This window comes from Chaetomium fimeti (assembly GCF_033439085.1).
Source record: "Chaetomium fimeti strain CBS 168.71 chromosome Unknown B0H64scaffold_12, whole genome shotgun sequence".
Lineage (NCBI taxonomy): Eukaryota > Fungi > Ascomycota > Sordariomycetes > Sordariales > Chaetomiaceae > Chaetomium > Chaetomium fimeti.
The window spans coordinates 382,372-392,938 of NW_026944340.1; the positions used below are offsets into that span (position 1 = coordinate 382,372).

The 10,567-nt window shown below is 55.2% G+C and overlaps 2 protein-coding genes across 2 annotated transcripts; both read right to left on the reverse strand.

Annotated features, from left to right (window-relative positions):
- Nucleotides 1-314: 314 nt before the first annotated feature.
- On the reverse strand, nt 315-3,786 carry B0H64DRAFT_452051 (Piwi domain-containing protein; the record flags this gene model as incomplete). The annotated part of the gene is made up of 8 exons (XM_062807190.1): nt 315-2,132; nt 2,192-2,616; nt 2,697-2,826; nt 2,884-3,032; nt 3,086-3,270; nt 3,330-3,454; nt 3,517-3,645; nt 3,700-3,786. 8 exons carry the CDS (start codon nt 3,784-3,786, stop codon nt 552-554), a joined length of 2,811 nt encoding a protein of 936 aa, XP_062654208.1. The 3' UTR covers nt 315-551.
- A 2,673-nt stretch (nt 3,787-6,459) lies between these two features.
- Nucleotides 6,460-10,290, reverse strand: B0H64DRAFT_54328 (uncharacterized protein). The gene is made up of 3 exons (XM_062808408.1): nt 9,319-10,290; nt 7,785-9,261; nt 6,460-7,733 (listed from the first exon to the last, which is right to left on the reverse strand). Exons 1-3 carry the CDS (start codon nt 10,060-10,062, stop codon nt 6,628-6,630), a joined length of 3,327 nt encoding a protein of 1,108 aa, XP_062654209.1. The 5' UTR covers nt 10,063-10,290; the 3' UTR covers nt 6,460-6,627.
- Nucleotides 10,291-10,567: the final 277 nt, after the last annotated feature.

Consider the following 10,567-nt stretch of genomic DNA (forward strand, 5'->3'; position numbering starts at 1 on the left):
TGGGGTTGAAACGGCCGGGGTGCCCTGCTGCCCCGCGGGTACGCCAAGCGATGCAACCCTGCCCCAGCCCAGTCTGCCATGTGCCGAACTCCGGCAGATCCTTGTCAAACCGCTTACCCCTGCGCTCCAACAAGCAGCCACCCACTCAGTCCCCGCGTTGCTCGGCAGCGCGTCTCAGGGGAAAGTCAACATCGCTCACAGTCATTCCTGAATGCCACAACTTGACCGAGATATTTGCTTTTCACATTCCAAAGTCACAGTGGAAAGGAAGCCGATTTTCGTAAGGAACTCAACGAGTATTACTGCTACGAACCCCCCTTCTCTGGACTTATGTGGTTAGGTACTCTGGGCGCTGGAGAAGGCGCTGCCACGCCGCTCAATCTCCTCCCAGGGCCTGGAAACCGCCACCGCCAAGATGTAAATACATGAACGTCGAACACAACAATAGCCGACTGCAGTATGTCAGACGACCGTGAAACCACCGCTGCCCTGCCTTGACCCCCAAGCTCGACCGCGAAGCCGCACCCAGGCTTGCCGCGTCATTGGGCCTCTCAAACCCACCACATGGTGTTGATGAAGTTATTAATGGCTTCCGGGCGGCCCCCGCCAGATCCAACCCGAAGCAGCGGGGGAGGAGGCGGGCCATCCGAAGTGCGCGAAGTAGCCGTCTTGCCATCACCCTTGGACATCGGGCCTGGGCGCTTCAACACCAGGTGCTTGGCATCAACGGGAGCCGGTGCCGCGTTGCTTGCCAAGTTCTCGTGATGCCGCGCGCGTGCGCCAGCCAAGTGCGCATAGTAGACCGCCGGGTGCAGAGAGACCGGTGTGGTCGAGCGGCAGTACTGGTAGCACTGATGATACAGGATGCGCTGAAGCTCATCAGGCTGCAGGGCGCACTCGTCGTGGATCACGTTGTAGTGCACCGGCCGCGCCGTGCCCTGAATGGCCACGTGGGAGCAGAGGTAGAAGTCGTAGTGGAAGGGGTGGGTAACCTCCCGCTCCACAAGCGTGCCGGGCAAACAGTTACCGTTCCTGTCGCCCCGCTCAGGGAAGAAGCGGATGTGGTGACGCTTGGTGGCGACGATGACGGTGATCTTGGGCACAACGCCAACCTGATCCTTGAAGACCTTCTTCATCTCCTCGACCTCGAACTCCATGACATGCCCAAATTGGCCCTCCGATACGCCATCACGCAGGTAGAAGACGTGCTGCGGAGCCCGGCCAGACAGCTTCCGCCACTTTGCGACCAACGGCCCGAGCATCGAGTGCATGTTGGCCGGCTGCAGGATCTCAACACCCCAGCCGTTGGTCTGCACAGCAGCATCGTAGATGGCGGCTTGCGGATCCATGGATACGCACATCGCCGCCGTAGAGGCAGAGCCGGAAGCAGTGCTGCCGTGCGAGACATCGACGCCAATCATCATCGTCGGCGACTTGTCGAAGAAGGCGACGCCATTGCCCTTGGCGGCAATCCTTGACGTCTGTCCACCCAGCTTGGAGTTTACCTTCATGCAGACGTTTGAGCAGTATTGACCCTGAGCCTTCCGAACGTGTTGGGCCTGCAGCATCTGCGACAAGCATGCCACCCCGCAGTCGTTGGCCTGCTTGAATCGGTCGTAGGTAAACGCCGACTTGTCCCTGAGGATGTAGAAAATGATCTGGGGCATGCTCTTGTTTTCCTGCCCGCACTTGTTGTAGCACCCCTCGACGACCTTGTCCACCGGTACGCCCCTCGGGGGCGCATAGATTTTCGGGTCGTTCACAATCTTGCCGCCGTGGCCCGCGTACGTCGTCTTGAAAACTTTGGCAAAGTTCTCGGCAGACGCCCTGTCGACACACTGGTCGACCACGACGAAAGCCCAGGATACCAGCGGGTTCCGGTTGGGAGCGACAAATTTGATGCCACGAAGATCCCAGCGGCCCGTCATCTTGGGATCGACGACTCGGCCGGCGTATTGGATGGTGGGGTTGGGGAGGAGCTTGGCCGGAATCATGGGCATGGCTGGGTTGATCTTGATGCCAAAGTGAGCGAGGTAACGGTCTTTGCCCCACTCGAGGTTCTGCACCATCTTCAAGACCTCGGCCTTGCGCTGTGGAGGACGCTGGACGGCGAACTTGATCATCTCCGAGGTCTGTAGTCCTGTGTCAGTCTCGTTCCTCTGAAAGACAAAACCCAACATGGAGAACATACCTGGTTGGGATCCAGCTTGAAGGGGTACGGGTTGAACCGGTGAACCTCGCAGACTTCCATGGGAAAGAGGCCGGCATTTGTCGACTCGATCAGCGGCAAGTACCAATGCTGGATCCTGGTCTTGTACTGCTGCAGATAGTATTCGGCAATGTTGTATGTCTTGCTGGTGCCGTCCGGCATCTTCTTCTCGAACGTGACCGCCCTCGCATTGGCGCCCAGCTCACCATACTTCACGCCGAAGGCGATGCCCTTGACTTTGTGCTCCTTGGTTCCCTTGTAGTCACCGCGATGTTTCACTTCAAAGCGGATGTTTTGCAGGCGACGGAGAGCTTTGAAGGCTTCCGACATACCCCAAGTCGGCGTGCCACCATTCCCTCCCCCGACTTTCACGGGCAAGAGGGCCTTTCGTAAGCCCTCATAGTCAACTGGAAGGAGAGTCAGCTAAGTAAAAAGAAAAAGAAAAGATGAAGAAGTCCTGCGGGTAGAGGGTGTCCGGGGCACTCACGGTTGTCCCATTTTCGGTCCATGCAGCTCAAGAAGTTACGCGCCAACTGCTCAAACTTCTGACCGACCCAGAAGGTTTGGTTGGAGACGTCGACATTGACACCAAGTCCCATACCGCCGGTATTGAACGACTATTACACAGTTAGCGCGGTAAACCAAGCGGAAAAAGCGGAAGAGGTAGCACATACGTCATTCAGGCGAATGGCGGAGTAAATGCCCTTGATGGCCTCAGTGACCGAGTTGAGCTGCCTCGTCTCCGAGTATTGATTGAAAAGCGTGCGCTTGATCAAACGCATGCGCTCCGAGGGGCCCTGGCGCAGGACGTGATCGAGGAAGCCTAGACCCAGTGAGCGATGATAGCCAACACGGAATGGAGCTTATGTCACTCACTCATGCACTCCAGGACTGTATTGTCCCAGCCAACTTTCCCGGTCAAGTAACCCTTCAGGGCTTCCAGACGGACCTTGCATGTCTGCTTCACCTCGACGGTGAACTGGTTCCTCTTGCGACCCGGACGGCCCTCATCCGCGCCCAAGTCAACTTCGAGTGAGAAACTCGGAACGTTGGTGCTCGACCTAAGGGTGATGGCGCGTCAGCATGCGAAACCTTCTCACCTATTAACATGGATACATACCAAGCAAGCTTCCGATTGTCATAGAGCCAAGGGAGCTTGTACCCAGCCAACTTGCCCTGAAAAGCCTTGGTGTTCCAGGCCTTCTTGTAGACGATGGCGCCATCCGGCTCGGGAGTGATGCCGATCTATTCAAAGTGTAAGTGGCACGCTTCCCATGGTACTCGGCAGCAGGGCTCTAGATACTCACATCGTACTGATAAACGTCATTGCCGCTGATGCCCTCAATGCGGAACTGGTTCACACCGACACGGATGTTTACGCCGGAATTGTTGTAGCCGCGGCGGGAAGCATGCGGAGTGTTGACTTTATCCGCGTGCTGCAAACTTGATTAGTATTGTGCCATTCGGTCTCGATCAGCAATGGAGCTTACCCAGTACGCCTCGGGCGGTAAGTCGCATCGCTTGTTGATGCCCGAAGGGAGCTCCAAAGGGTTTCGCTCCTTGACTTGGGGCGCCATGATGGGCAGTGAGGCGGCACTTGCTGAGCAGTTTCGCCGGGGTTGAGATGGCTGCTGGTGGAAATCAGATCAGCAAGCTGTGGTCAGGCTCTTTCAAAGTAAGGGGCCGATCGGAGAAAAGGTTTGTGGGCAACAAGAAGTGTAAGGAGAGTAAAAGTCGAAGCTAGTGTGTCGGAAACAGCGCTGTGTTGAGGATAGGCTTACTCGAGTGGCTGGGGCAATGATCGAGTGTTGGAGGTCTAACGCTGATGCTGAAAGATGGGTGAGCACTGAAGGTCAGGTTTGTGGGTGAATTGGGAATTGGGAATTGGAAGTGCAGAAAGGAAGAAAGGGAAGGTAACCTAGCAGAGTGCCTTCTAGTTAGGTGCGTAGGGGAGAGGAAGAAATTGGAAGTCGAGTGCAGGTAGTGGGTGGGGAAAAAAATAAAAGGCGCAGAAGTAGGAGGATGGAAGGGGCTTGGTGCAGAGTGGTTTCAATGGGCGCCAGCAAGGGAAGCAGCGGTATGAGCGAGAAGGGAAGGAACAGCAGAAGGCAGAGAACTCACCGATTTCTTCCCGTAGCAGATTTGGGATTGGAAGGCGGAGTTCTTCGCAACACTGCAAGGAGCTAGTCAGCGCAGATTCTCGCGGGTGAATTGTTTGACGAGGAAACCGGGAGTTTGTAGCGGAGATAAATTCAGGGAAAGTGTTTGATATCAAGGCCAGGGAAATGTGTGTCTGCGAGTGCTTGGAGGGGATCCCGGAGCCAGAGGTGATCGCTCGCCAAGTTCAGGTTTTGAGTCCCGCTGCCTCGAGTAATGGAGAAAATGAAGAGGGAGCCGTGCCGAGGGTGATATTGAAGGCGAATGTAGTTTCGGGGCAATATGAACTTACCGGTCAAGCTTCGTAGTCGGTTTGGTGATTGACTAGCTGCCTGTCAAAGTCAGAAGCAATTCGAGAGTTGGGTTATGCGCTGAAAAGAGGAGGCAAGAAAGATGGTATGATTGATGGGTCGAATAGCCGCGTGGTGAGGGAATGGGATGGGCTACCTGGAAGAAGTAAAGCGCATTAGTGTTGTTGGTCGCTCGCAGTATGGAAGAGAACGGTGCCTCGAGCGGCAGAGATGGATTAAGGTGAGGAAGAAAGAAGAAGTGGAAGTGGGAGCGAAAGTGGAAGAAGCGAAGTGGAAGTGTGGGTAGAAAGAAGTAGGAACCAGGTTGGATAGGGCCAAAGCAGGTCCAAAAACCTACCTTCAAGCCGAGGCGAAAAATGTGGAAAATGAGGCTTGAAAGGTGCGGGTAGTAGGAACTTTGCAGAAATAACTCTCTGCGGTTTGGTTTCGGGGGTAAGGATGCCAGTCAAGCCAGCCTGGTTGCCCAACTCTATGGTTTGCGATCTGACTGGAGCTTTGGGAAATATGCATGTGTTTTCTCACCCCAATGGTGTGGATGAGTGGGAGGGGGGAGGGATCAGGGAAGAGGCCAGAGCCTGGTGCGAGAAACAGCCACATGGCGGCATGTTTTCGATATCTCGCTGCGGATGACAGGGGCAGTGTGTAGGGCGGTAATTCTGGTGTTCATGATGTGATCTGAGTGCCTACCTTTTAGCTGTGATCTAGTCGAGATACTTGTTGACGAGTGATGAAGGTAATGGATAAAGTAACTGGGATTGAGATACCCGAAGGTTGATGAGGAAACAGAAGGATCTGTCGTGACTTCGTCCTGGGGTGTCGAAATGGTGTATACCAGCGAAGGGGATGGAGGGGTTGAAGGTTGGAGGAAGAAAAGAGAAGGAAGATTGGGCGGCAGGCGAAAGATTTATACTCGCAGCTTTAAGAAGGTCTCTTCAGCCAGGCCAGGGGCGGCAGAAGATACGAGATGGGATGAAGGCAGTGGCAGAAGGAGGAAAATCCGAATGGCAGAACCGCAAGCCACGAAGGAAACGTTACCTCCTGGGCCGGAACTTGGTACGAAGTCAAATAACCACAGAATCAAGGTTGACACGCTTACATACCATCTCCGTGGGATATACCATTGGCGGATGTACTAGGTGAGGAAGGCTAGGCCAGGAGGGCTAAGTATCACTAGCTCGTCTCATCGAGCACGGCAACCCCCAACTGTTTCTATTCAGGAGTCATTTGTATGGCGTCTCTGCCAATATTGGCTACGGAGAGCAACCATGCCATCAGGCGTTTGTCTACCTTCACCAACCCAGAGCATGATATTAAACGCCGCTTTGCATACCGACGAGAATATTGTTTGGAAGCTGGATCAAAGGGGCGTCAGTTACGATCTGTCAGAGGAATCATATGCCACTTTCGATCATTCACGTTTCTTTGCAAAGTGCAAGTCATGATGGAAGTATCAGAGGCAAAGAAATAACTGAGTCAGAATAAAACCCCCCGAGCACACTGTTTTCTGGGCGGGACGAAATATGTGAGAAGTCAATCTTGCTCGCTTCATTCGCTGTCCTATTGGTAACTATGGTAACGACCAAAACATTTTCATGCCCATTAACACCCCCCTGATGCTCAACCGGCAGAAACGAGCAGAGTGGTTGCCCTGAAGACCAACCTTCCCCAACGCCAGGTGTACGAAACCACCAATGTTAAAGCCAGCCAGATAATTACCAACCTCATTTTATCTACAGAAAAGAAAACGCTCTGCTACCCTCATCAAGCCGTCGAGAAGTAGCAGCGATGATATTACAAGTCAGGCGACTCCAGGCTAGTCGAAAATGAACACCCAGAACCCCTACTTGGCTTGGTGTTTTGGACTGGGCCCTAGATAACCCTGAACTGGAAACAAGTCGCAGCTCATGCGCCTCATGCACGTGGTATGCTGAAAAAGGCCCAAAAAGGCCCCTAGTAAGGGTGTGGTGGATACCGGGGATAACCTCCCTGGGGAGGGGGCGGCGCCTGGCCATACAAGTGCGGCGGCGGAGGGCCAGCGTAGCCCTGTTGCATGGTGGGCGGAGGCGGATAAGACGGCCAGCCGGCGGCAGCGCCGCCATCGTATTGCATAGGCGGCGGTTGGGCATACCCTGCTTGAGGGGGTGGCGGACCTTGGGCGTAGACCGCAGGAGGGGGCTCGTAGGAACCGCTGGATCCAGGCCGCATAGAACTTTGCCTGTACGGGGCAGCGGCCGTGGGCGGCATGCGGCCGCGGGCTGCGTCTCCTCCAACATATGGGCTCAGAGGTCGGCCGATGGGGGCAGGCGAGTCACGATTTTGGTAGGTGCTGAACTGCCCGGGATGGTCTGAAGGTTGGCGGGAGTTCTTCCACGCCGCGTACTCCGGTACCATAGTCTCTCGCAGGAGGTTGGTCACCTTGGTCGGATTGAAGCGATGAAAGTCGTAAAGATCGGCTCGGGGGATCTGACCCATGAGGAACGTGATATCCCGAGCGATGGGAACTGGCGTGGCGGTGTACGAGGTCGTGCTCTGACCCTGCATCCGGCGCTGCTGGTCCAGGCGGCGGCCGGCTGCACCCTTAAGCGGCGAAGCGCCGCGCTGGAACTCGCCGAAATCACTACGCTGGATTTTGCGTGGGGGTTCGTCGAAGTCATCGGCGGGCAAGGGTCGCTTGGGGGAATTTATCGCAGGAAAGAACTGGGGCGCGGGACTCGCACGGGTTGCAAATGGCGGTGGTCGAGGTGAGTTCTGGAGAGAGGTGCCCTGCTCAATCGACGGCATCAAGAGTTTAGGCCTGAGCTGTGTGGTAGGAGAGACAATGATCCGAGCGGTGATAGGGTCGAATTTATCGGTCGAATACCGCGCGGTAAAGTGGGCAAGCTTTGGGTCCTCGGGGAAGAGCTCGGCCATACGCTTCTCCAATTTGGCGATTTGGGCAAGCTCGCCGAACTGCGACTCGTACTTGTGGAAGTACGTATAGAGAAGCTTGGCCTTGTGCACGAGCTCGGGCTTCTGTGTTAGACGGTTGACGACCGTTTCGAAGAGGACACGGGCATCTGGAAAAGTCAGTTAGCGTTCGAGAAAAAAGTGGGTAGTCAAATGCTTACTAGTGAAGTCATCACGAGAGTGGAGGTACTTGATGTTCTCCAGCGTAAAACCCTCATCCTCGGGGAACAGTTTAGCGCCACGGTCAAAGATCTTGCCGCCCGCCGGGTCCTTATAGATCGTCCACTCTAGCTGTGCGACAGCAGCATAGACGTCGCTCGTGAGACGGCCACGGTGACGCGCATCCTGAAACGCCTGCCGCATGCCACCGAGCTCCGTGTTGGGTTTGCCTTTACCCTGAATACGGCGCATCGCGCGAATCAGGGCAATCCAAACGAAAGAAATCGTCCGCGAGAGCAGCTGAGTCTGCGCAGCGAAGCCCTGCTTGATGGCTCGGAGCTGGTCGTTCGTCCTGCTGTCTCTTGCGCCCTTGTCTGGGGATCCGACATCATCCTCGTCGTCCTCGTCGTAGTCTACCCTGTTGCTGGAGCTCTCACCGGCGGCCTTGGCGGCCTCTTCGATACGGGCAACTTCGGCAGTCTCACGATCCTTGAGGTTTTTGACGATGCCGTAGAGCGTGTCTAAGACGTTGTTATATGGCGCGCGCACGGCTTTGCCGCGGGCAATCTTCGCCTCGTCATTCTCCTCGATGGGATAAGTAGACTCGATATAATCACCATGCTTCAGAGCGAGCAAGACGCTCTCGGGGTTTGCCTCGATACCTTTAGTGAGGAAATCAAGACCGGTTGAGATGCCATCCTTTGATGTGATGTTGTCGTCGAAACACCACTGGGCAGCATCAACCCACATCTCTGGCCAGAACCGGAGGGCCATAAGCGCCTGGTGATAGACAAAAAGGATGCGTTTTCGGTAGAGGCCAGGCTGGTCTTTGTCCTCCCTGATCTCCAGCGGGTCCGACTTCTCCCAAGCGATCCACTTTTTCCAAATCTCGACTTGCTCCATATACTCCTGGTCGCCGTCAAAGCCGGGAGCGGGCGGGAGACGGGGAAGAGTCGTCCGCTGCAGGCCCCGGGTGATGTTGTCTAGGGCGGTGTTCGCACCCTTTGCTGACATGTACGACGATGACTTCTCAGCCAGGTACTTGCGGCCAGTCAACTTGTTGAGCCCCATCTCGAACTGGTCGTATTCCTTCCATAGGGTGTTGACGTTGCCAATTGGCACGCAAATGGCTCGCTGGTACGCCTTACGCAACTGGTCCATCTTCTGCTGGTCTTGCCATTGGCTTCCGCCGACTGTGCCGGGTCCGAACTTGATGAATTGAATGTACTCGGCCCAGATCCTGCCAGCGTCCTTGTCGAGGCCGATGTTGTCAATAACGAACTCATAGGCGCGCGAGACGGTCTGGCGGGCATTGCCGCTGCTGTCGTTGAGGTCATTTCTCCGACGGATGTAGTCTAGGTACTTGGTCCATAGATTCACATTCAATGTTGACATGAGCGACTTGTTGAAGATAAGCTCGGCCTCGGGGAAATTATTCATGTCAAGCTCCATTGAAAGATATTCCGCCCAGACGTCAGCCTGCGGAAAGATGTCAGCTCAACGTCGTATACGACGTGTCGGGTTTCTCAAACTTACAGCTTGGGGGAAGACGGTTAGGAAGCGGTCGTAGATCTGCCTTGACTGCTCGATATCGTTCTTGGACCGGTATTCGGCGATGAGCGCCAGCCACGCATCCATGGCGCCACGAGGATCTTCGCTGACCCGGCCTTCTAGCTGGGTGATCTTATCAACAGCGACTGGGCTAACCGTGGCTGGAGTTGCAGTTGCGTCGCCATTCTCCAGCTGGCCAGCAGGAAGAGGGTCGTTCACCTGGGGAGCAGGGTCTGCAATAGAAGGGACGGATGAGGCCTGTTTGGCAGTGATGTGATTCTGTTGGGAAGGGGAACGTGGAACAGTAGGCTGCGATGCAGTAGCTAGAGCAAAACCACTTGATGCAGGGAGCGGCACCTCATCTCCTTCATCATCTTCGGAGTCGGAGTCTCCCACTAGGAAGCCTCCTGCCGTTCGCGGTTTCTGCTTAGCGGCGCGCTGGGGCGAAGGCCTGATGGGGACCTGGTCCGCAGCCGCCGGAAGTGCTGCACCAGGAGCCGGCTCAGCTGTGACTGATGCTGGATCGTAGTCACCCACATCGTCGGTGGCACCATCAGGAGATGGGACGTCACCAGAAGCATGTTGGGCTGAATCAACGGAATACTCTGCTTGATCTTGATCGGTGCTATGCTGCGGAATATTCTCTTGATTGCTGCTGCCATCTGTCACCTCATAGTCCCCATTCTCATCCCACGCACCGCTCTGATGAGCGGGGTCGTAGTCAGCCATTGTGTGGAAAGACTGCGTCTTGAGAGGTAGATCGACTCGTCGCGAGATAGGGGGGCGTTAATTGAATGCGGATAATCCCTCGGGGAAAATGTCGAGGCAGCAGAGCCGCGCCTGATTATAGGGACAGTCTGCGATGGAACAATTGGTATCGGGGAGGCGGTCAATTGTCGCGAATGGCGAAGGGAGGTTGAGTGTCGCGATCGTATCGTGAGGCTGGTAATCGATGAATGTTTCGAGGTTGATGATACACGGTGGAGCTGAAAATCAGGTCGTGGATAGAAATGGCGAAATAAATGCTCCGTGAACCTTAAGTCGTGCCTCGTGATTCCGGAACACTGTTTTCAGTCAAAGCGCGAAAGAAAAGGCGAGTGCTGGTGCATGCTGTGACGAAATAAAGGCCCGGGCACACAACAAAGAAATCTAGGAGCAATCGTGTTAATTGCAACCGTACGCCGAATGGATGTGGAGATATTATCCACTATTGCATGGTCGGTGCCTATTCAAA